Raw genomic sequence first — 25683 nt, forward strand, 5'->3', positions numbered from 1 at the left:
TGGGGGTTGTAGGACAATGCTCCTGTGGTTACTGCATGAGACAGTCTGGGCTCCTCCTTGAGCTGCAGCCAGCAAACATGGTCTTACTTAGCCCTGGGTATGTCTGCGCCATACCTCTGTCTCCTGTTGGGAATTCCTTGAAGGTGCCTTTCTGCATTCTTTGTGAGGGGTGTTTTGGCCTATTCCGAGACGGCCACACTGTGTCATGCCATTTGGCTGGGAACCTCCCTTCCATATCGTTACTCCTTCATTGTTTTCTATTGGTTTTTTCTTCTCACTGGCTTCCCATCTAATACCTTATCCCTTCGTTTAAGGTTCCAGGTTCCAGGATTGATGTCTGTGTCTTTTTTACTTGGTTTTTTGAATCTTTGTAGTAGTGGGATGGCTTAGTGCATCTGACTATTCTGCTATCTTGGCCTCCATGAATTATATCTTCATAAAACTGTGGGGAAAAAGAGAATTAAGTGTTAGGAGCTTCATTATTCAAGTGCACTTTTAACACTTACTATTCTTTAAAATAAATTCCCATAGCTAAGCACTAATAAAATCCTCAAGTTAGAAACCATGGAAGTACAGTATTCCCCGCCACATCAGTTGCTCCCAGTGCCCTATCCTCAGAACTCCCTGCCCAGGTCGTTTGATCCTAGAAGGACCCCTGCTCATGGAGACTCAAACCTGGGCCCGCAGCCATGTGTCTCAGCAGCTCCACTTGCCCCTACCTGGCTGTGTTTGACCAACTTCTTGACATGTGGTCTTTGAAGCCACAGCCAACTGCACATTTTCACTTTTCCCTAAGGAATGAAGAGATTGGTTGATTAATCATTTGGTGCAAAATATTTCAAATTGGAAAGCCAGTTCTCATTACTTCAACCCAGGTTCTCCACAGAGCTGTGTTCTGAGCTTTCCTCCTCGCATGCTGCTGAGTCTTACCTGACCACACAGGGTCGGAGGTCCCTGTCAGCCCACGGAGATGGCCTTGGTGGGGCTTTCACGGCTCCCACCTCTTCCCACCCAATGTCGGGAGGAGCTGTTTGGATGGAGCTTTGTGTATGGTGTATCCAAACTTTCCTCATTTCCAAGGAATGGGCTGTAAGATGAGTTGTAATCCCATCAACTAGACTCTTTAAAATTGGGATATTTTAATTTCACTTTAGCACCTTTTATTAACATACCGCAAGAAAACCCAACATCAGTTTGGTCATTTCCACTTTCTTTTTTACATAAGATAAACAAAAATCTGGATAACCATTAATTTAAAGAAACTTCTGCCTAGAATTCAGCTGTGAAGGAAGTGTCTAACATTCTTTCCTCCCTACCTGTGTTAGTCATGGTTCCCTTAGGAAACAGACCACTCACTCAGATTCATATAAGCTGAGGAATGGTCCAGATACCTCACTAGGTCCAAAAGTATGAAGGGAAGAGTGTCTACTGGGGAATTGTGTTGAAGGCCACCTGGATAGGCACAGTAGCCCTTGGTCAAGGGCACAGCCAGACCAGTGTCCCTTAATAAGTGTCCTGTCCTCACTCTTCTCCCTCCATTCCTCCAGTGTCCTTCTCCTAGGCATTGAGTTAAGTGTAAGGGATGCAACATGGAATAAGATTATAACAGTTGCTGTGGGCTTGACTCCAACTCATGGTGACCCCATGTATGTCAAAGAAGAACTGTGCTCCATAAGGTTTTCAATGGCTGATTTTTGCAAGTAGATCATCAGGCCTTTTTTCCAAGATGCTTCTGGGTAGACTTGAACTGCCAACCTTTTGGTTAGCAGTCACTCAGGAAATCTGGAATAAGATATAAGGAACCCATATTTAGAAGCGGAGACAAGGACATAGAAAAGAATACTGCACAGTCTCCCCACTGGAGGGGCTAGGAGCTTATCCCAGAGATGTTCCTGAAAGCTGTAAAACCTGAGCTGAGACTGGAAGATGGCTGGTAGATGCAGAGGCCAGCATGGGCCACTTGGTACAGGCTGGACAGCACTGTATTTGGCTGGAGTAGAGAGCCTATTGGTGGGCAGAACCCAAGAGGGGCTGCCAGACAGGCAGGGCCATGATCCCAGCTCATCCAGAGAGAGTCAGGGCCGTGCAGAGTGTTCCCAGGAAACGTGAGCTTTAGGTTTGCATTTTGGAGAGATTGCTTCGGTGGAATGAGCACAAGGGCCCAAGGCCAGTGATATCAAGGCAGGAGAGGGACCCGGAAGCCTGAACTCAGGTAGTGCTATGCAGAGATGGCGAGGAGGTGGTGAGCTAAGGAAACAGCCAGTGAGGAAGTGAAACAGGGCTGATGTTTGGTGGGACATAGAATGAGGGAGGGGCAGTCACAGAGGTCGCCCAGGTAGATGGTAGGCTGCTCACTGGGACAGAACAGAGAGGGCCCAGCCTCTGGGGTTCTGGGAGGCCATGCAATCTGGGCAGTTGCTCTCAGACTTCTGTCCAGAGTGGTGCTTCACGTTTTGCAATACCCTGGACCTCTCCCCCCACCGCCATCCCCCGTACACTGTGTGAGCGGTGGCCTCTCAGCCCTCTCTCAGAATGGGGTTCCCATCCCTGGTACTGCAGATTTCCACATGCTGGAACTCACACAATAGATGCTCAAGTGCAGCCCGTTTCCTATAGAAAATGCCATCTGCAGACACAGTGTGTTCTGAGAAAGGGCAGACAGGCAGGGCACTAGGAGCTAAGCGCTGCCATTTCTAAAGAGCCTGCAGGTAGCAATTTGCAGGGCATGGTAGGTGTCATCCTTCTTTGTCTTCGGAGATTTTGACTTAAAGGAGGCTAGCTGGATGAGTGGTAAGGCCCCTGGTCTTAACCTGGCTCAACTGGAGTCCAGTTGACTCCAACTCATGGTGACCCCATGAGTGTCAGAGTAGAACTACTTCTCAGAAGTAGATCACCAGGCCTTTCTTCTGAGACGCCTCCAACTTTTTGGCTTATGACCTAGTGTGTCAACTGTTCACACCACCCAGAGACTCCAAGTGGCTCAGACCAAAAGTTGAAGGTCATTCCTTCTGGTGCCAAGTGCAGCTCAAGGGTTCATTCTCTCACTGTGTCTGCATGGAGTCTTCCATGTGCCTGCATGGCCCTGGCCAAGTGGTAAGGCAGGTCTCCAGCATCTTCCTGGGACTCACCCAGGCACGCAGGAGCAGAATCACTGTCTCAGTCCTGGCCACCTGCCTCTTCAGCCATTGTCCTTGCATGGGCTGGTGCACCTGCTGGTGAGGAGTCAATTAGACAGCATTGTGATTGTTAAAAATCTATGTCATGTCAAAGAATGCTTAATGTGACCTGCATTCCTTGCTTTGTTTTGTTTATCTCTAGTTCTTAGTAAGTATGACTAGAACTTTGATTGAGATGATGCATTACCACTTTCGCAGTGAAATCCCATGTTTCTGTGTCTGGCTGTTCCCAGCAATGTCCACGCAACAGAAGTTCTCTCCCATCAACGTCAGGCTGTGTGGAGCAGTGCTTTTTCATGGAACATCTTGTATGTGCTGGTCTCTCAATGTTTAGATGGCAATGAGGTTTTCAGTCTTCAACTTCTTCTTAAGGCAAAACCTGGCTCTGTTGGGGTTACCCAAGAGGCCACAAACCTGGTGCTCATTGGTGTGGTGCTGTTCTATGATTGCTACAGGGGGAAGGCCAGCCATGGGGGCCATCACAGGCTTGCAGGAAAAGCTTTCCCACAGCAAACATTTATCATTTAGCTTCTCTTCTTCACCAAATATATACACATTATTCCAGCTGTAAAGAACAGGAGTGTGTTTGAAGTTTTGAGATGGCATTGCCTCCTCATGCTGGGTCACCAGGGTCTGGATTGACTTTGGCCATGAGGGCTGGAGTAGCAGGAAGTGCCTTTTCCAGAAAAACCCTGTGGCCACCTCTGACTGCATCTCCCCAAACCAGCTCTGCTCCAGGGTTAGTGGGCACAGTGGCAGGAATTGGTGGGGAAAGACCTGCAAAGGCCCTCAGTGAGCTGCTTAGAGCACAGAGAGGGTGTTTGGGCCATGGGGGTGTATGAGTGCCTGTGGGAAAGAGGGGTGAAGGAGGGGCTTCCTGGAAGGCAGGCCTTCAGCTGCACTGCCTGGTATAGGTCTGCTCGAGCCCCTGCTCTCATTCCCGAAGCCCAGGGTTGCCTCCCCTGTGAGCTGTGTGCCAGGCTTCCAGGATCATGCCCACCTTGTTCACCATAGGTCCTAGTGCAGCCACCTGGCCACCATGGGCAAGGACAGAGCTGTCCCAGTGGGGCAAGGGTACAAGTCTGCAAACCAGTGGCTTAGACTTGGAAATCCTTCCGAATCTGAGTCATAATGAAACAGAATCCATAAAATTTCCTCATGGAAGTTACTACATTTCAAATTAAATATGTTAATATTTCTAGCAACTTTATGACTCTTTATAATAAGGTAAAGAGGTGTAGAAAATGTTGCTGAAACCAGTGCCACCCTATTTTCTAGAGAAATGTTCTCATTCTGTGACAACACGGGATTCTCTGCTGCAGTCACAGTTCTCCTTGAGCCACAGTAGATGCATAAGATCACCCTCCCAAGGGCTCCTCAGTGGCTTTCCAGACTCAGTCCAGCTGCCCCAGGTCTGCCCTCCTGTGGTCAGTTCTACGATAAAAACAGCCCAGGGACAAAGTAAACAGACATCAGGCTTCCAGATGCTTCTGCATGTCCACTTGGTAGCACACATCAGCAGCTTCCTCTCAGCTCTTGTAGAGATCCCCTGAGACAAGCCCCAACTCCTAGAGCTCCCTGTCCCACCTCACTCCCAGGCCCCCTCTTCCCACTGCCTTCCCAGGCAGTATGATTTAGATGTGAGGCAGGCATACACACACAATGACCCCTGCCCACTGTCCTTTGACAGCATCCATGAAAATGGGAAGAAGGCTGGACTTTATAAGGAAAATCTGTTGCTGCGAGGATGCACCATCAGAAACACCGAGGCAGTTGTTGGCATAGTCATCTATGCAGGTAGGCATGGTGTGGGAGTGAGGCACTGTGTTGTGTTTTAATGATTTGTTGGCCTGCCTTGTTAGTCACTATGTTCCTGAACATTTTTCCGTAGTTGTTTCTTTCAGACTGCATACCCATTATAAAAAATACACACACACATATATATATCCACTCTAGAAAGATATGTATATATATAAATGCATATATATGCATACTACACACACACCCATTGTAGAAATATATATATATACACATATATACCATTGTAGAAATACATGCACATATATATACTACTGTTACCATTGAGTTGATTCCAACTCATAGCGACCCGATACAACAGAGTAGAACTGCCTCACAGGGTTTCCAAGGAGCAGCTTGTTGATTCAAACTGCCAACCTTTTGGTTAGCAGCTGAGTTCTTAACCACTACGCCACCGGGGCTCCATATATACATACATTTATATATATAGTTCGACAATGGTATATACATGTATATGTATATACACTCATTGTAGAAAATTTGCAAAATCATGAAAATGTAAAGAAATGAAAGATAAAATTCTTGTGATAATACCTCACCCAGAAGTGTTCTCTCTTAGCATTTCAGCATATTTCTTTCTATTCATTTCTCCATGGTGTTTACATATTTAAGATGAATTTTATACCCTGCTTTCTCTGCTGAGCTTATCACGTAAGTGTGATTTGATGGTAGCACGTGCTTCCTTCTGCAGAATCAGTAGTAACTCATCACTTGACTGTTGGGCATTTGTTCACAACTCATTTCACCCTCTGGACAGGACACGAAACCAAGGCTCTGCTCAACAACAATGGGCCCCGCTATAAGCGTAGCCAGCTGGAGCGACAGATGAACTGTGATGTCCTCTGGTGCGTCCTCATCCTTGTCTGCATGTCTCTGTTCTCAGCTGTCGGTAAGTCCTCCAGGCTGAGGAGCAAGTCCATGGGCGGGCTCTGCTGCATGCCTTGCAGGAGAGGGCTGCTGGGTTGGCAATGGTTGTCCTGATCCACTACTCTAGAAGTCAAACGTTTCTCATGGACATGACCCCAAGGGAGGTTGGCATGAGCAGGAGATGCCCAGAAGAAAGGTCTCAGCAGAGTAACGTCATCTTTCTAACTGGCAAATTTTTGGATGGCGGAGTGCGTAATTGCACCAGTAGTAATGATTCCATACAAGAAGTGCCAGTGAACTGGCCATGAACTAGGAGTAATAGCAGGAGAAGCACAAAGTGCTACTAACAAGAACCCCATGAAAAGAGGAAAAATCATTAGGATACTAAGAAGGGGCGAGCACTTATGTCGTGTGTAGGCATTGGTGCTCCACAGACTTTGCTGCCCCCAGAGCGGCCGTGATACCTTGGAAGCAAGCGTGCAATGCCCCAGTAATACCCACAGTACGTCACCCACCCAACTGCAGTCAAGTGCAAGGTGCTGCCCCGTGGTATGTGATGTGGTGTCAGAGCTCATTGGCCAAAAAAGGACACCCCCTGGGTTTGAGAAGGTCCTTCTTATCCAATAGATGTGGGGTCCGGCAGACAGCCTCCAGTGTATCTCCAAGAAAGGACACTAGTAGGCAGGGTCAGCACCTCCTGGCCATCTTTTTACCAAGCATCTCCTGAGACTGGTGTTTTCTGAGACACATGCTGGAACAGTCCCTTCTGTGGGTTCATGTGCCAGCTGCCTACTTAGCCCACATACACACGTGTTCTCACCAGTGGTACAAGTTGGTTCCAACAACGGGAAACCACTGTGAGGAAGGAGCCAAGTCTCAGCTCCTTCCTGCAATGTGATATTGGATGCCAAGAGTCCTGGTATTTTTGCTTTCTTATGTGGCAAGGCAGGCTAAGAAAACCACATGTGCTCACATCAAGGAAGTCATCTTAAGGTTTTGTGGTAATTTACACCAGCAGTGTTCTTAGTTTTCTGCTGGACGAATGACATTTCTCTTTAAACGTTACTACAGGACATGGACTTTGGATGTGGCGGTATCAAGAGAAGAAATCCTTGTTTGATGTCCCTGAGTCTGATGGCAGCTCTTTGTCCCCAGTCATAGCCGCGGTTTACTCATTTTTGACAATGATAATAGTTCTGCAGGTAACAGTCCTAAGTGCATACAGTAAGTGCTTTACTTTTCTGAAGAGAACTTGAAGGCATCATATTCTGCTAAGAAATTCCTCTAAGTTCTGCATCTGGGAGGATCATAAATACATTTGCCTAAAATGTTACCCTTCATTTTTGCTCCTAATTTATCAACAGGCTTTTTTCTCGGGTGATTTTCAAGTAAAAGTTTTCCTTTGCTGTTCTTAGAATTCGTATGTCTTTGAGGGTTGGGTTTTGATCATCATTTTTGTTTGGTTTTGTTGTTTCTTCATTCAATTACTTTTTTAAAACATAAATGTTATTTTGGAAGAGTCTTAGATTTACAGAAAAGTTGCTACAGAGAGTTCCCATACGCCCTTCACCCAGCTTCTCCTGGAGTTGACATCTTAAGGTACAGGGATGTTGTCAAAACTAAGGAACTGACGTGGGTGCATTGCTGTGAACAAAGCTCCAAACTGCAGTTGAGTTTCACTAATCTGTCTATTGTGCTTTTTTGTTCCAGATTCAGTTAAGGATATCACATTGCATTTAGCTGCCACTGATGTTATTATTATTGTTATTATTATTACTATTCATTCACGTGCTTCCTCAACAATGCCTAGTCATTAACTGAGACTCTATGCCCAGAAAGACCTATTTAGGAGTACACAGGGACCCAGAGCCCTGAAGGGGTGAGAAGGGGTAGTGAGGGTCACCGCCATCCTTCTTGGGAACAAAAAGGGTATCAAACAGAGGACATTTTCCCAGGCTTTGCCTAAGAAGGAAGCTCTACTCTGTCTAATCTTATGTGCTTCATATGATAGAACTATATATGCAGATTTTTTTCTAGCCTTGAGTTGGTACTATTCCAGGTATTTCCTTAACACCTGTAAGTTACCAGAGAATCCAGAGAATGTGGTTATTTGGGGTATGATGTTCTGAACCCGTACCCATCACTTCAATACTATTACTCTTAAAAAAAAAAATTTAAACATTACTTTTGTGGAATCAAATTATCAAGGCATAACTATACGTATTTTTCTCAAAACCTTCTTCCCTTTGATCTGTATTATACAAGATCCCAGAAATTGCCCTTCAAAACACAGCCAGCATCAGAAAGGTTGTCTTTCTGTGTGCGGCTGCTTCGTGAACTTTGGGGTATGTCAGAGGGGGATGCAGCAACTTCCTGTTGTGGATAGCACAGAGAAAGCCTGGGGGCCCAGTGCCACCATGGTGCGAGGTGACTATGCTTATGAGAACTCTGACTGTACACTGTGTGTTTTCTCCTTTCTTTCTTTCCTTTCCTAGCTTCTCTCAAGTACAACTTAGTAATACAGAAGCGCTTGCTTCTCTCCAAGCTATCACCTCCAGACAGAGTGGAGTCCGCTCTGCAGCATCACCGTAGGCTGTCCTTGCTTAACCTCTTTGCCAGTACTCTAGTACTTTCCCACTGTTGACTCTAAACCAAACTATTTAAGCTCTTAAAGGTACAGTACAGTCTCTGCTTATTTGTGGTTGTAGTAATTTGCTATTTAACTAGATTGGACTAATTCTGAAGCTCCCCGATCCACATGGTAATTCATGTCTGTGTGCCTTTGTCTTATAGGTTTTGATCCCAATTTCCTTATATGTTTCCATTGAAATTGTCAAAGTATGTCAAGTGTACTTTATTAACCAGGATGTACAGCTGTATGACGAAGAGACTGACTCACAGCTGCAGTGTCGTGCCCTGAACATCACGGAAGACTTAGGGCAGATACAGTATATTTTCTCAGATAAAACGGGCACATTAACTGAGAATAAGATGGTTTTCCGAAGATGCACTGTGTCTGGAATAGAATATTCTCATGATGCAAATGGTGAGTCTGAGCATGTGGGCGGTGTTTCCATGCTGGCCTGGACGAGAAAGCTGCTGTATTCAGATCTGCATGCACACCCACACACACCCCCATATCACACATACCACAAACATACACACACACCACGCACATCATACACACATGTACACAACACAGCACACACATACATACACATACCCCACACACCATTGCATACCCCACACACCATACACATATCACACACACACCCAACACACACATTGCATACACGCACATCACACATACGCACACCACCACACACACACAGAACACACACACACACTACCGTCACCACACACATCACACACACACACATAGTCTCCCAGGGGTTACTGATTTTCGAGGGAGAATAAGCATAGATGTAGCCGTTAAAGTGACTCTGGAGTCTCAGGTGAGGCCCCCTTGTCAGAATCACTGCGGTGTTTGGGGTGATGAGAATCAGTGTAAACACATGTTTTCTACCAAACAAATGCAGCACCCAAACTGGACCCCCTTGGGGAGCTCACTTGTGAAGCTCCAGATTGCTTCCCTGCCACATCTAGAGGCAAAGAGATGTTTCTGCTGTCCCCCATCTGTCCTCTTGTTACCAGCTGAAAGTTCTTGGAAGGGTGTTGGGCAGTTCATGGCGCAGTCTTTTCCTTGGACACACCATCTGTGGGAGCTAGAAATGACCCCTCAGACACCAGCCCCCACACCCCCGCCCCGGTGCCTGTGCTGCCTCTTTGAATCTTAGGGACCCTCAGCTTCATAAGCTTTGGTGTGACCGGAGCCAGCACCCAGAGCCAGGAGCAGTGCTGTGATAAGGGCCCTGTGCCACAGAGCACCTCCAGAGGAACACCCGGCTGTATAACCAGGGTCACTCTCCTTCCTGCAGCAGCATCTGAGAACCCCAAAGAAACCACACCAGGGAAACAGAAACAAGTCTAAAATGGGGGACAGGGGAAGGGTTAACAGGAAGCTGTTATTTAGAAAGACTTGGCAAGAAGAACCTATTGGAAATGAGAGTGGTGTGAGTTGTATAAAAACAAAGATTATCATGACATCCGTTAACTTCCTCCTTATAAAATTAAAACAATCATATTAAACAAGGCATAGGAACTTGTGCACTTTGTTTAACATTTTATTTCCGACTCCACCCAGTCCCCCTCCCTCTCCTCCTCTTCCTCTCCATGTCCTTCCCCTCTCCCTCCCTCTTCTCTCTGTTTCTTCTCCCCTCTCTCACTCCCTCTTTCCCCTCTCTGGTGGGATATAGGGGGGTAGTTTCTGCTGCTGGAACTGGAAGTTCCTGAGTTGGAATCCTGGTTTAGCAGGTGCTCGGCTTTGTGAGCACAAGCGGGTGACTTCCCCTTCCTTAGCCCCATTTTTCTCCTCTCTAAAGAAATGTGTGTTGAGAGGTGATGAATTGGAAGGCCTGGACCACAGAGTAGGGCTGCAGAAACACTGTTTGCATGACAGACCCCATTATGGTATTTCTTGGATCCTGAACCCCCTGCTGCCCCTTTCATACCCTGTATCATGACACAATGCTCCTGCCCACGCTGGGCCTGCCATAGAGCTTCTTAGGAAAGACTTACTGGCAGCGAGGGAGCCTCATGAGTAGTCTCGTGGCTGCTCACCTGTGATGAACAAATTGTCTTAATTGGGCAAAGCCAGAAAAACTTGCCCAGAGCCATCCCTGAATGGGCCCAGCAGTGCCCACACACCTGTCCTCATGGTGTACTGGGCACTCACCATGGTGGCGGGAACTGTGCTTAGCAGCACTACCAGGGGCCCTGTTATGGATTCAATTGTGTCCCCCAAAAAGGGAGCCCTAAGTGCTAACCTGGTACATGTGACCTCGTTTGGCAGTAGGGACTTTGTAGATGTTATCAGTTGAGTTAATATGAGATCAAACTGCGGTAGAGTGGTCCTAATCCTGTCCAAGTGTGTCCGTATAAAAGAGGCGAACACAGACACACGTAGGGAAGATAGCCCTGTGATGATGAAAGCAGAGATGGAGCTGGGCTGCAGCTACAAGCCAAGGGTGCCCAGGGCTACCAGAACTGAGAGAGACAATGAAGGATCTTCCCCTAGAGCCTGCAGAGAGAGGGCATGGCCTTGCAAATGTGCTGAATTTGGGCTTCTGGCCTCAAGAACTGTGAAAGAATGAATTTGTCATTATAAGCCACCTGCATGTGGCATTTTGTTACAGCAGCCCTTGGGGACTAATGCAAGTGCAGAGCTTCTTAGGGGGCTTCACTTGCTGGTCAGACCCTGGCTCCAGCCCTGGCTCCTTCCTGTTCCTTACTGCCTCATCCGTGGGAGGGACGGGGCCACGTGCAAGTGGTGCCTTCCACCCCAGCACAGGTGTTGTGCCAGGTACTCTCATAGAGTGAGGGCAGTCTTTCGGTGGAGACCCCTTATTTCTCCCTACTGGAAGGGAGACGCACAGCATCTCTGGGATAGAGGACAGAGCCTTGAGCCTCTGCAGTCTGTCCTGCCTTCCTTCAGCTGTCTGTCTGCCTGATCCATGTGTCCCAAGGCCCTAAGTGAACAGAAGGGTCTGTCTGTGAGAGCCCATCTCTGCCCATACCTGCTTGCCCATCTGACAGGTGGGGTGGCCACAGTGGCCTCATGGACAGGACCCGGGATCTGGCATCCACAGCCTGGGTGCCACCTTCCTCTGCCCCCCCACCCCGGTCATGTGACTGTAGGAAGTTCCTTACGTTCATTCTCTGTGAAACGGGGCTGTAAGAGGGTGCAGTTAGATGAGAATGTCCCGGTCCTTCAGGTGGTGGAAGCTCTTGTGAAACAAGGCTTAGTGACTAGGTTCAGATGTGGTGACTGCACTGGGAGCCTCACCTTATGTCTTACCATGCTCCTCTCCCCACAGCCCGGCGCCTGGCCATGTACCAGGAGGCAGACTCAGAGGACGAGGAGGCGGCACCCCGAGGCACCTCGCTGTCCCCAAGAGGCAGCATTGGGAGCCACCAGAGCGTCCGGGTCCCGCACAGGGGCCAGAGTACCCGGTCACACCGGCGCACAGGCAGCTGGGCCGAGGCCAAGAGGGCCAGTGTGCTGTCCAGACACACGGCCTTCAGCAGCCCCATGGTGAGTGATGTGGCCTGGGGCCAGGCAGGACGGCAGCTTGCCTGTGCATGGGTCAGAGCTGGGCCTCATGGCATCCCTTCCCACTGCCATTTCCTTGCTTCATTAGAGGGTCTGTATTTTACAATGAAAAGGAGATGTGGCTGGGCGGCGGGAGTGGGGGAGCTGACTTGCTGGCTATGGTTCAGTCAGCAGCAGTTTTTTCTGGCCAGAACCTTCTCCCCACAATTATGCCTTTTCCAAAACACTGGCCAAGGTTTCTAAGGGTGGTGGCTGCCAGTGAGCCACCCAGAAAGAGTGAGAGAGAAAGCCCATCCTGCCAAATACATGGATGAAACCTCAGAACAAGGTGGTGTGGTGAGAAAGAGAGCCAAACAACAAAAACATGTCTTAATTAGGTGAGCCCCATCCAATAACCCTCAGTTCTTCCTGGCTTTGGCAGCAGCCCAAACACTACGGATATTTCTGGAAGTGAGTGATGATCTCTAAGAAATCCTTTTGGTTCTAAAATGTTTTAACAGCAGATGGGTAGAATCCATTTTACTATGTGGTGGGTCGTCGTTCTTCTAAACCCATATAGAAGCTGCCATTTAAACAGAGGTGATCTGGAATCCCGGGTGCTGCTCCGCGGGTATGTACGGGGCACCAGGAGGGGGCGCTCACACTGGGCAAGAGGGAGGCTGTATTGGGACAGTTTTCCTGGCAGCAGTTTAGCAATGTGGGTCAAGAGTATTGGAAACGTTCAAACTCTGACCTAGGAACTCAGTGATTCAGTCAAAGATTTATGTGCGAAGAAGTTTATCTGTGTGTTGTTTATGGCAGCTAAACAATGAAAGAAAAAAAATATCCAGTGATAAAGGAAAGGCCAGATGAATTATGTTACTTCCATTTTAAAAGGCGTGTTTTCAAATAATTTTTTAAGACATAGAGAAAATGGAAACTACCAATCTGTAAAAAATATTTTGACTATGTAAAATTTAAATGTATTGAAAAAAGACTGGAAGGAAACACAGAAACATGTTTTTCAAAAAATAGTTATTAGTGTGTGGTGGTGCGATACAGATTGGTTAACTTTTCCATATTCTTCTGTGACTTTTGCAAATTTTTCTAGCAAATGAGACATTATTTTATGATAATATTCTATTCTTAGATGCCTTATTTTATAAGAACATGTTTATTATTTGTGTGTTATCTTTATAATAAGAATATATACATTTCTCTTCACACATGTTATATACTGTTATACAATTAAAATTACATAAATTTAAAATTATAAAATGACATGTCACATTTGTACTTGTATGTGTGAAAGCCTGTGTATGCCGTAAAGTCAAGTCAAGCACCAAGAAGGTTGGTGGGTCCCTGGGTCAGACTCACCCTGGACCTCCATTTTCTTGCAGGAGAAAGACATCACACCTGACCCCAAGCTCTTTGAGAAGGTGAGCGAGTGTGACCGGTACCTGGCTGCTGCAAGGCACCAGGAGCACCCCCTGGCCCACCTTTCGCCCGAACTCTCCGACGTGTTCGACTTCTTCATTGCCCTCACCATCTGCAACACGGTGGTTGTCACATCGCCCGATCAGCCACGACAGAAGGCAAGTGCCGAGCAGCATCTCCACCACCCTTGCCTTCCTGACCCTCACCACCCCTTGGTCAGCCTTCCTGGGGCGAGCTCCTGTGCCTACATGCAGGACCCCACTCAGCATGGCCTCTGGGGAGCTTAACATGGGACAAAACAGTGCCATTGTCCAGGGGTGTTATAATAGGCTGCAGGAGGACTGGGGGCCAAAGCTGGGGCCAAATAGGGGAGAACAGATAGGCGTGGCCACCCTCTAGGGCTGGGATGAGGGGTGTGGAGCAGGGGAATGCAGGAGCCTTGGGAGGCCATGGCTGCCTTGATGCATCCTCATGGCCTGGCCTCTGCACACACAACTGTCCCGAAACTGCTGGGTCTCAGACTCACAGGAGCAAGGACAGGACGAGGGCTAGCAGCCCGGACTCAGAGACTTGAGTCCTGACTCTCCTGCTGACCAGCTGGATGACTCCAGGCAGAATCCCCCTCCCTGTGCCTCAGTCTCCCAGTCTGTGCCATGGGCTGTGTGGGGAGAACTTGTGGAACAGGCTCAGCTCGGAGTATGGCACATAGTGCGTTTGATGCTGTTAACAGTACCAATGCTGGCATTCAAGGCAAAGGGACTGACAATCTGAGTTTACTTACGGCAGTAGAAACATACTAATTCCTCCTCATTGGGACCCATGTGTGTCAGAGTAGAGCTATGTTCCATAGGTTTTCAACACCGGGTGGTGCAAATGGTTGGCTCTAACCAAACGGTTGGAGGTTTGAATCCACCAGAGTTACCTTGGAAGAAAGGCCTGGTGATCTACTTCTTAAAAATCAGCTGTTGAAAACCTCTGGAACACAGTTCTACTCTGACACACGTGGCTCCCCATGAGTAGTAATTGACACGATGGCGATTGGTTTTTATCACAGAAGTTTTAGAGAAAAAGTGTGCAGAAATTACTAACAGCTCCCATTTACCGCTCCCTCTGCACACTGCCTAACCTTTTTCTAAGTGGAGCCGAGAAGCCACAGACAGTCTCAGGAAGGAGTGCTGGCTTTGGCTGCCATGTTCAGGGCGGCACCAGGGCGTCTGTGCTGGCGCCCCCACCAGGACATTGAGACCCAGCCCTTGGTGCCGGCAGCACCCATAAGAGACACAGTGGGGCCCCACGGCACACTACGCCTACCATATCTACCCTCTGACTGACTCTTCCAGGTGAGGGTGCGGTTCGAGCTCAAGTCCCCCGTGAAGACCATCGAGGACTTCCTCCGCAGGTTCACGCCCAGCCGCCTAGCCTTGAGCTGCAGCAGTATCGGGAGTCTGGCCACCAGCAGGTCGTCCCACAAGTCCGGTTCCAGCTTCCTGTCCTCCCTGTCCAACGACAGCACGCTGCTCCAGCTGGAGGAGCGGCTGGGCCCGCGCGCGCCCGCTGTCACTGACAATGGCTTCCGCGGCCAGGCAGCGGCGGGCTGGGCGCTTAGCGGCCGGGAGGAGCGTGAGCTGCGCTATGAGGCCGAAAGCCCAGACGAGGCGGCGCTGGTGTACGCGGCGCGCGCCTACAACTGCGCGCTTGTGGACCGCCTGCATGACCAGGTGTCGGTGGAGCTGCCGCACCTGGGCAGGCTCACCTTTGAGCTGCTGCACACGCTAGGCTTCGACTCCATCCGCAAGAGGATGTCGGTTGTCATCCGGCATCCTCTCACCGAGGAGATCTACGTCTACACTAAGGGTGCCGACTCTGCCGTCATGGACCTCCTGCTGCCCTGCACCTCAGGTACCTCTTCACCAGCCCGCACCAGTGCTTTCCGACCGGGTAAGGGGCAGTCAACACCCACTCACAATGGGTTTCTTTTGGGTTTGGAACGTGCCTAGAGGCACCTCGGAAGGAAGGCCTGGGGATCTACTTCCAAAACAAATCAGCCATTGAAAACCCTGACACACGGGGGTCACCATGTGTCAGAACAGACTGGAGGGCGACTGGAAGGCCCTCTCATCATCATTTTCTGAGGCAGAATCTGGCAGAGTGTTGCCTGTCTTTTCAGCATCACAGTTTACTCTTTTGAAGGGTTTGACTAGAAAACACGGGTGGGGCCTAGACCAACCATAGTGCGCTGCCGCAGCTGGAGGAGTGGCTGGGCCCCCACCCACCCGCTGTCACCACAATGGCTTGAACGACAGGGTTGGAATCACTGTGGGGATGAAGCATAGCACATCAACAATGAAGGTTAAGTAATTCTGACCAGAAGTTCTGGAGGATTCCTTCCTGCCCTGTGATTTCTTGGACCTGAAGGCAACTTTGAGGCCCAGGCCCTGACTTTTAGCCTGTTGGTAGCACTGCCTCAGGCCACAGTGAGGATCTGGGGGGATGTGAAGTTGGGTCTGCTGGCCTCCCTCCCACCGTCTGCTCTGGCTCCAGGCAGAGTAGCTCCACATAGGTCTCTTCTATGTACCAGAGGTCTGTGTAACGTGGGGCTTAAAATACAGGAGTTTGAAACCACCGATTGCAGTGGGTGGAACTTGAGCCTCCCGAAGGGCCGGCATCTTGTTCCAGCTACAAATGCCTTTGGGAGGGAAGGGCTCACCTCCATGGGCCTGCACTCATTAAATGAACCTGGTACCCCTCTACCTCCTTACTGGGAGGTTGGGAGGACTGCACATCCCACCTCTGGGGGAGAGAAGTGGGAAGGGAGATGAGGAAGGCCTTGACAGATGGGTGGTGGGCCTCCTGGGCTCCAGCTGCCCAGCACCGCCAGCGTGGCCAGGCAAGCAGCTGTCCAGTTTGCCATATCCTGGCAATAGCGCAACCCTCTGTGAGAATCCATGTACTGTGTAGGCCCTTCCTGAGCTCTGGGACAGAGTGAGGGAGTAACACCTGTCCTTGAAGCCCATAATCTCAGGTGCTAAAGGAAAGGACTCCCAGCACACTCAGACGTGAGAAAGGTCATTGAGGATATTTGCGAACAGGCAGTCCATTTCCCCATCGCAGGACTGCTACCTCCAAAAGGCAGCTGAGCTAAATTTGCAAATGTATCTCTGAAAATAGTTTGGAAGCTCTTTCCTAGTGCTAACCTAGCAGAGGGCAGGATTTTCCCTTTCATGTCCACTGCAGTGCCTCCCAGAGTGAACACAGAACCCAGTTAAAGGGCCGATTCTGCATTCTAAGAGGCTTTACTCTGAAATTCGATTTTTGTTTACATCCATACGAAAAAAAATTATGGAAATTATCCCAGTAGGTTCCATTCTATTGCAAAGAATTCCAGTTGTCCTAAGCCACCAAAAAAAAAAAAAACGGGTTGCCATCAAGTCGACTCTGACTCATGGCACCACCGTGTGTGTCAGAGTAGAACTGTGCTCTGTAGTGTTTAAAGTGGCTGATTTTTCAGAAGTAGATAGCCAGGACTTTCTTAGAAAGCCCCTGTGGATGGACTTGAACCTCCAGCCTGTCAGTTAGCAGCCAAGCTCCTTAAGCTTTTGTACCACCCAGAGACTCAGTTGTAGCCTGCAGCTCGGCAGTACACACAGTGTGATGGACTCCCGTGTTTCAGGCCTTACCGCATACCACAGGCACCCGTGAGGTAAAGGGCCCAGACCAGTTCTGCATGCAAGGTCAAGGAGGGGGCAAAAGGAGACCCCCCTCCCACTGCAGAGGAAACAGAAGCAACCAGGGGAACTGTGACAACTGATGACACTTTTATTTTGCTCAACAATGCATTTTTTTAATGAACAAAAAAAATCAAACTCATAGACAAAAACCAAACAAGAGTCTTATCAAAACTCTCACCAATACCATTACTTCTTAAAGAAAAATATTTTAGCATGCCCCTCCCACCCTACCCCTTAATACCAGGACATCCCAGAATAATGAATGCCTTTAAATTGAATAAATGTAGTTTTATGAACTGCTCACTGTACTGTCCCTGCTTTCCTCACAATATACCAGAGTGGTAAGAACATTATGGCAGCCTGTACCTGTTCCTCACTGCTCAGGGGCAGAGGGGCCATGGCAGAGGGAGGGGACAGTAAGTGACAGTCTAGCCCTTAGGGAGCACCCCTCCCCCAGACTTCTCTTGTGTAATGTCTGCAAGGCAGGGAGACCGCTCATGGGGTTACTAGAGCCTGTGGGCACTGTGGGAAGGGAGCAGCACCCCCTCCCCTTTTCTGACTAACAGTCAACCCCATGGTCGGGGTGGGGTCCCAGTGCGGGCTTGCAGCCCTGCAGCCTCCCCACCTGCCCTACACCTCTACCTAGGGTAGCCTTGCTATTGTGCCAGCATCCTGTGCTCACCATCCAGCTGGAATTGGGGGTCCCTCGGAGAAACTCAGAGCCCTGGTGGCGCAGTGGTTAAGCATCGGGCTGCTAACCAAAAGGTCAGCAGTCCAAATCTGCCAGCCGCTCCTTGGAAACCCTATGGGGCAGTTCTCCTCTGTCCTGCAGGGTCGCTATGAGTTGGAATTGACTCGATGGCAACGGGCTTGGTTTGGGAGAAACTAAACACCAGTATGGAGGTTGCTGCAAATAAGGCAAAGCAGGGCCTGAAATCCGCTGCAAGTAAGAGATGAGTGGGAGGAGGACACTGCTCTAGCTCTTACATTATTAAAGCCGTGACGTTGATGGGGACAGATTAGAAATAAGCTGTTTATTTCTGTCTCCCCTTCCTCTGGGAATTCTCTAGCAGTGTGTGAAGTCGGGTTTTGATAGGGAAGATTGACATTAAAGTTATGTAAACATTGGGCAAGTCGAGATCAGGAGATTCAGAGACCCCAACGGTTTCCCAGACAGAAGCTGTAGAAGGGCCTTGTAGGTCCTGGGATGGTCCTGAAGGCATCCGCCAGTGACACATCCAGAGGGACTCCACAAAGGATACCAGAAACAGCCGAACATACACATTTTGTTGAAGTTCTTTTTTAAATAATGGCTCATTTTCACACTGAATTCTCCGTGGACGTGTGTGCTGTTTGTGAGTGATGAAATAGACTCTGGATAAACTTAGTGACGTGATGTTTCCCAAGTGCCCCTGAGTGGCTGGCTCTGGATTGTCTCTCCAACCTTACTGAAGGTGGTTGAAGTAAAGCACGGCCACCAAGGATGCTGTTGTGAAATTCCTGTTTAATTAATTGCAACAAACTCTGGCCTCACATGCCAGCTTTGCCACCAGCTAGAATGAGGCAGGAAAGTGGGGAGGCCGATTCCTCCCTGGCTCCTAAACACCTCACTTACCCTTCTAACAAGCAGAAATGAATGTGCTTTTTGGCTCTCCCTCAGGGTTGTTGACCCCGGGAAGCAGTGGTTTGGGGAGGCTTTCGACCTTGCCACAAGCCAGCCTGTGGGGAGGCTCCAAGGTCAGCCCCCTCCAGATAGGTAGCCAGCAGCCAGGCAGGCAAACAGAAAAGGATGCAGGTAAGGGGATGCCTGGCAGCTGGCAGCTGATCTCTTCGTCAGCTAAAGGAGACAAAACACTTCTTTGTTTTGTTTCTAAACCAACATTTGAAGCAACTAAATCAGATTAGAATTTTTATCCCAATACTTTGTATTTTTGCATTACATGGCACCAAGTTCACACTGGATTCCTGCTGTTTTGAGTATCTCTCATTTCAATGTAGCAGTTCCAGGGTTTTGTATTTAAAGCCCGAAACCACAGGGACACCTTCTATGTCCTCTCTGTGTCTCACTCAGCTTACTCACTTCAGCTTGTCAGAGTTTCCTGCTACCCTCACTGTGACTTTGTTTTTGTTATTGTTACAAAGCTGCTTCTGGTGATAAATAGGATGGTCCACACCTCTGCTTTTTCCCTCAGAAACTTTATATTTTGATATTTCACTTAGGTCTGACTTGCTTTTAAGAGCCTCCTTTTCAGCTTATGATGATGAAATATTGTAGCAATTACAATATTTTCAAATGCTTTGCATAGCTCTGCCCCACTTCCTTCCTGTCCCCTACCTGTCAAACACGAAAACACACACTCACACGTACGCTCACATATACAAACGCCAGCACGTGTACACAAACACATGCAGGATGTGAAGAACACAATTATTTTAGAATAAAATTGTATTTAAAAAAAAAAAAAAAAGCAGACTTCTATAATAACACATTTGAAACTGTGGCATTCTCCATGGGAGCTGGGCGGGACGCAGGGAGGGCAGGACCTCCTGCCCAGCACCTGGGATCGCGCTGCCTGGGAGGCTGCCCAGTGCAGTGGCGCCCAGCTGCCGGTCCAGAGGAAGGAGAGCTGTGCAAACCTCATCTCAGACGAGTTTCTGAAGAAAGCGCTTGCAGAGTCCCCGGCTTCAGAGGCAGCCCGAGGGCGTTCTGCTGGCTCCGTTGTTCTCACTCATCAGTGTTTCTGCTTGTACTCCCACCTAGATGATGCCAGAGGAAGACATCAGAAGAAAATCCAAAGCAGAACTCAGAATTACCTCAACGTGTATGCCGTGGAGGGCCTGCGCACACTGTGCATCGCCAGAAGGGTGAGTGAAGGCTAACGCCTCTGGTGGCTCCTGGGTGGCTGGTCCAGCCTCTGATGGCACTAACCAGGCACTTGTAATAGGTCCTGAGTAAGGAGGAGTATGCCTGCTGGTTACAAAGGCACATGGAAGCAGAGTCTGCCTTGGACAACCGCGAGGAGCTTCTCTTCCAGTCAGCCATCCGCCTAGAGACTAACCTGCACCTTCTGGGTAACTGTGCTTGCCGCTGCATGCTGAGTCTGCACAGATGGCTTGGAGGGGAGGGGGGTTACAGTCAGTGACTGTGATGTCATCACCAGGTGGGTTGAGGAGCCGCCCGGCCTCTATCTGATGTCCCCTCTCCAGGCAGCTTACTCCTGCGGGACTCTGCATGGCCTTGCCGGGTATCACACCAGCGGCTGACCCACCTCCCCTAAGCCTTGCCCAACTGCAGCATCACAGGGAACGCTTTCCTACCAAAAAATGTGGGCGAGGAGAAGACCTCTCAGCTACCAATGGTTTAAAAGAATATTTTCCCCCCTGAAACTATTACCTATTGCTCTTAGAAGTATTTCCCAGATTTCCCTTGGATGAAAAAAATGGGCTAATTTACTAAAATATGTCCATAGTTCCTGTTAATACCTTTTTATCTTTTTAAAAATATTTTTTGTGTTGTTGAGAACATACACAGCAGAGCATACACCAATTCAACAATTTCTACTGTATAATTCAGTGACACTAATATATTCTTCAAGTTGTGCAACCATTCTCACCCTCCTTTTCTGAGTTTTTCCTCCCCATTAACATAAACTCCCTGACCCCTTAGTTTTCTATCTAATCTTTCGAGTTGCTGTTGTCAGTTTGATGCTATATAGATAGATCTTTAAGTGCGCAGTGCTCGAGGCAGACATTCTTTACTAGTTAAGCTAAACTATTGTTTTTAGAAGACTTCAGGGGATATTTATGGTTTAAAGTTTAAAGATTATCTCAGGGCAATAGTTTCAAGGGTTCATTCATCCAACCTTCATGGCTCCAGAAAATATGGAGTCCATGAGAATTTTAAATTCTGTTCTGCATTTCCCCCCTTTTGATCAGGATTCTTCTATAGAATCTTTTATCAAAATGTTCAGTTATGTTAACCTGGCACCATCCAGTTCTTCTGGTCTCATGGCAAAGGGTGCAGTTGTTCATGCAGGCAATTTGCCACACATTCCATTTCCTCCTCCTACTCCTGACTCTTCTTCCTCTTCTGTTGCATTTGTATTTTTTAAAATACAGTTTTGGAGGTACAGCTGAAACTTTGCATAACATGCTCAGTGTGTCCTCACAAGGGGCGAGTTATAACAATTCTATACACGATCTAACCCCCGTCTTGTTTTGCCGTGGGTCATGTGGTACTTACGAGGCACAGAATGGCAGGGAGTTCACCTCCTTCATATGACACAGAAAGGCTGTGATTCATTTGGTCCTATTTCCTGGGCAAAGGAGTTGGGATATTATATAGAGAGACATCATATAGACATATCTAACTTAATACATAATTGAATTTAATTAATATTATTAGTATATAGAATAGTATAATGTAGACCACATGGAGCCCTGGTGGTGCAAGTGGTTAAGCATTTGGCAGTTCAAATCTACCAGCTGCTCCATGAAAACCCTGTGGGGCAGTTCTACTCTGTCCTGTGGGGTTGCTATGAGTTGACATAAACTCAACAGCAATGGTTTTTTTGTTTGTTTGTTTGTTTTAATGTACACACACACACACTTTATGTAATATTCGGTTTTGCCTGAAACGTCTCACAGGAGGCCATGTACTACTCAGAAAGCCCCAGAATGTAGAGGCCCAAGGGTATAAAGAGCAGTATCACTGGGTGTGAATTAATGAAGCACTTCAAACACGTCTGTGCTTCTCTTAGGCTTCCAGCTGTTGTTGAGTCGACTCCAATTCATGGCAACCCCACATGTGTCAGAGTAGAATTGTGTTTCATGGGGTTTTCAGTGGTGATTTTCCAGAAGTAACTCACCATTCCTTTCTTCCAAGGTGCATCTGGGTGGACTCGAACCTCCAAATGTTCAGTTAGCAGCCAAGTGCATTAACCGTTTTTACCACCCAGGGTCTCCTCTTTTGGCGACCAGGCTTTTATTTCTGGAGCTAAGGTTGTCCACATTGATGGGAGTGTGTCCTGCTCCCTGTCCCAGTGCTGGCCTGCCTGTCGCCTCTGTGACCAGCCCCTCTGATCCCTTCACTCCCTGGGGTTCTCCCCCTGGGGTGGCTTTCTTCCTGAACAACTCCAGTTTCTTGAGTGGAGTGAGATCTGCCTCCTGGTACCTGTTCCCCGTGGGTGCTGCCCCACCGTCTGGGGCAACACAGAGGAAATCTCTTCCCCTTTCCACAGGATGAGACTTTAATCGTGAAGACTTGACTGTGAGCCCTCAACTCTGCCTGCTGACAATGTGCATTTCAATCACTTTGACCATTCCTCCTCTAAGCGTCTGAGAGTCCTGGCTCTCTGTTCAGTCTTGATCCTGCCACTCACTGCCCATGAAACCTTGAGCAAGTGGTTCAGTTCTTTTGCATCTGTTTCCTCACCCACTGGGCGGGGATAATAATACTGATGTCAGCAGGTTCTGCAGTGCAGGAGGCCAGCATTCAGCAGAGGGTAGGGAGGGATCTCTGTCACTGCTTCCCTGCCGATTATACCCTGGCTGGCCTCTTCATACAGATGCTCTCTGGTGGTCTAACATGGCATCACCTCCTTTGGCCTGGATGCTGTATTCCTCTTAACATGTCCTAAGTTTTTAGCAGTCCTAGTACTCCTGAGGCTCATACTGAACTTGGGATCAACTCACCCCTCCCCTCCAGGTCTTTTTCACAGGAATAATTTCCTAGCTTGTATTCTGTCATTCTCACTTGGACAACTGCATACACATCTAAAAGCAAGGTTTTATATTATCCCTGTTCTAGTTCTTTCTGTTGGGGTCAGGTCAGTGCCCTGGCTATTGTTCAGAATTCTGATGTAGGCCATTTCCTCTGGGGTTGTATAAGATGGCTCTCAGGTGGGTAAGTTAAGTGACCACTGGATTGTTCCCCAGAGGGTGCCTGCAGTGTGCTGGAGCTGAGCTCATATCCGCTGGCCAGTGCCCACTAATAAATTTTCAGGAGTTTTGCAAGCCTTTTACGCCATGTTGGTAGGTTGAAATCAGCCAAGGTGGGCATAGTTACACCATGGAGATAGTCAAATGCAACAAATCAGCCTCTTCCCCCAAGCCAATTGTTAAACACTGACTATCCCCTACCACCTGGGGTGTCTGTGATTCACATGGCTGAGGCCTGAGCTTGGGAAAACCAGAGCCACTGTATTCCCACAGCCTTATCCATGACAGAGAACTGCTGGGCTCTGTGTTTCTATTCCTCAGCTTCATTTTTGAGAAGAGGGAAGTAAGCTGTTAATATTTTAATATTTCAAAGCCAAATGCCCTTAAAAAAATAAATAAATATAAAAATAATTTTTAAAAAAGCCAAATGCCCATTTCTAAATCTTTTCTCTTAGGTGCTTGTATGAAATAGCCTCAGAGAACCACAAATTAATATCTGCAGCAGAAAGGACTGACATTCACTCTGTGTTCTCAACATTCTCTTTTCCATAATGTTCTGGCCAAGAAGCTAAATTCAAAGGACGACGTTCTGTCTTCCTTACCCAGTGTTCTTGATAATTTGTCTAAATGTCATCTGGAACTCCTCAGTTAGTAGAACCCCCCCCCCCCATTAAAGGTCACCTGGCCTCTGAGCACAGGGGTCCATGATGGTCCTGGCTTGACTCTGAACTCTACTATCTCATTGTGATGCTCAAAAAAGCCCGGTCTCCAAGGATCAGGTCATGAGGAGGGTGGAACTTACTCAAAGTCACATATGTTATATTACAAACAAGCTACCTTAGAAAGCTGAAGAAAGGGCTGTTGCTTCAGATTTGTTGATCCTTGATATGTCGTATATCATTCTGAAACTGATATACTTTCTGTAACCATTTCTAAGTTCATCAGTACCCTGTGCGTGATTCAACCTCACACCATTCTTTGAGTGAGGATCAGTATGGGACACTGGGAGCACTTTGTGTTGGCCCGTAGCCTCCCTGCTTGCCTTCTTGGTCAACAGCTACCAGGTGGCCCTGGCTGAGTGGCCCGAAGTCCCTTCTTCAGGGAACCACAGTCTCATGAAGGGGAGGGTAACTGGTTTTCACTGGACGCTAAGCACTAGAGTTGTAATGGAGGCCGACAAGTATGGCTTAGAGGTTTAGAGCGTGAGCTTTGGAATCAAACCTTCCAGGCATCAAATACTATCTCTTTCTTGCTAACTCCACCTCCCTGACCTTTACTTTCCACATCTGTAAAATGAGGATAAGTGTAGTACTCATGTCTGAAGGAGTATGTTAGTGCCCTAGGGCCACCATAACAAAATCCCGTGTCTCACATTTCTGGAGGCTGGGTGTCAGAATTCAGGGAGACAGCAGTGCCATGTTCTCTCCGAAGGCTCTAGGGGAAGATCTTTTCTTGTCTCCCCCAGCTTCTGGTAGCCCCGGGCATTCCTTGGCTTATAGATGCATCTTCACAGGCCTTCCTTTCTCTGGGTATTTCTCTGTGTCTCTTACCCTCTTTTATAAGGACATCATTCAGATTGGATTAGGATGCACCATACTCCAGTATGACCTCATGCTAACTTAACTGATAACATCTTCACAGACCTTATTTCCAAACAAAGTCATGTGCCCAGGTACAGGGGTTAGAAGTTCAACTTTTTTGAGGGGGGTGGGGGAGGGGGAAACACAATTCGGTCCATAACAGGGAGGTTGTGAAAATTTTTGCCTGGCAAATAGTAATCAATCAAGGTTAGCCACTGTTATTATTCCATAATCATTATTATTGTCACTAAGTGTGAACAAGGTACTGTGAACAGCCAGAGGCAGACATGGTTGTCCCCCCCTCTTTCCTTGGAGATCTGGGAACAGGTCACAGCAGAAGTGGCACTTAGCATGAGCGGAAAGATGTCAACTCTGTAGGATCTAGAAGATAGGGAGCCAGAGACCAGAGCACATACTCCATCCCCCTGCCAGGGCCAGAGGGCTGGGGGAGGGAGAGTGTCAAGGCCAGGTGCCCTCCCGTCTGCCAGGGTGGCCAGGGACATGCTCACAGGCAGCATGGAGCATTTAACGGCTGTATTCCTCAGCAGGTCTGGGCCCCACACCCCAACCTGGTCTCCTGCCAACGGGCACTCAGAGCAGAGGGTAGCTTGGGCAAACCATCCCCTCCTACTTTCTGGGCCCTTTCTAAGTTCCCCCCTAGCTTTCTGGGTGCATTCCCCAGGTGGGACACAGCCTGGGTCTAACATACAGCACCAGCTATAGGAGATGGAAGAGGGAAGAAAGGCCACTTGTCCTGAGGGGGGAGCTGGTGATGTTCTGTCTCTTGAGCTCAGGGCTGGTTACACGGGTGTGTGATTTGCGAAAGTGTATCACACAGAATATTTAAGAACTGCACACTTCTCTACGTGCATTGTACCTTAGGGAAGAGTTAAGAGAAAAAGAAATGATTCTGTCACCCCCCACCCCCACTGCCATCCAGGTTTGTTCCAGGAGAAGAAAGGAAAGGGCGCCCCAGCCCAGGGGCA

General features: G+C 48.3%; 1 protein-coding gene across 1 annotated transcript in view; it reads left to right on the forward strand.

Moving 5' to 3' along the window:
* The window catches only part of ATP10A (ATPase phospholipid transporting 10A (putative)), a 191462-nt gene that overhangs the window by 146970 nt on the left and 18809 nt on the right, over positions 1 to 25683 (forward strand). Inside the window, exons 4-12 of the mRNA XM_004372675.2 lie at positions 4867 to 4973; positions 5752 to 5883; positions 6933 to 7063; positions 8655 to 8907; positions 11798 to 12015; positions 13413 to 13607; positions 14790 to 15348; positions 19939 to 20042; positions 20123 to 20249. Coding sequence (XP_004372732.1) covers positions 4867 to 4973; positions 5752 to 5883; positions 6933 to 7063; positions 8655 to 8907; positions 11798 to 12015; positions 13413 to 13607; positions 14790 to 15348; positions 19939 to 20042; positions 20123 to 20249 — 1826 coding nt within the window. The remainder of the gene's footprint in view (positions 1 to 4866; positions 4974 to 5751; positions 5884 to 6932; positions 7064 to 8654; positions 8908 to 11797; positions 12016 to 13412; positions 13608 to 14789; positions 15349 to 19938; positions 20043 to 20122; positions 20250 to 25683) is intronic.

This window comes from Trichechus manatus, unplaced genomic scaffold (genome assembly GCF_000243295.1).
Source record: "Trichechus manatus latirostris isolate Lorelei unplaced genomic scaffold, TriManLat1.0 scaffold00019, whole genome shotgun sequence".
Classification (NCBI taxonomy): domain Eukaryota; kingdom Metazoa; phylum Chordata; class Mammalia; order Sirenia; family Trichechidae; genus Trichechus; species Trichechus manatus.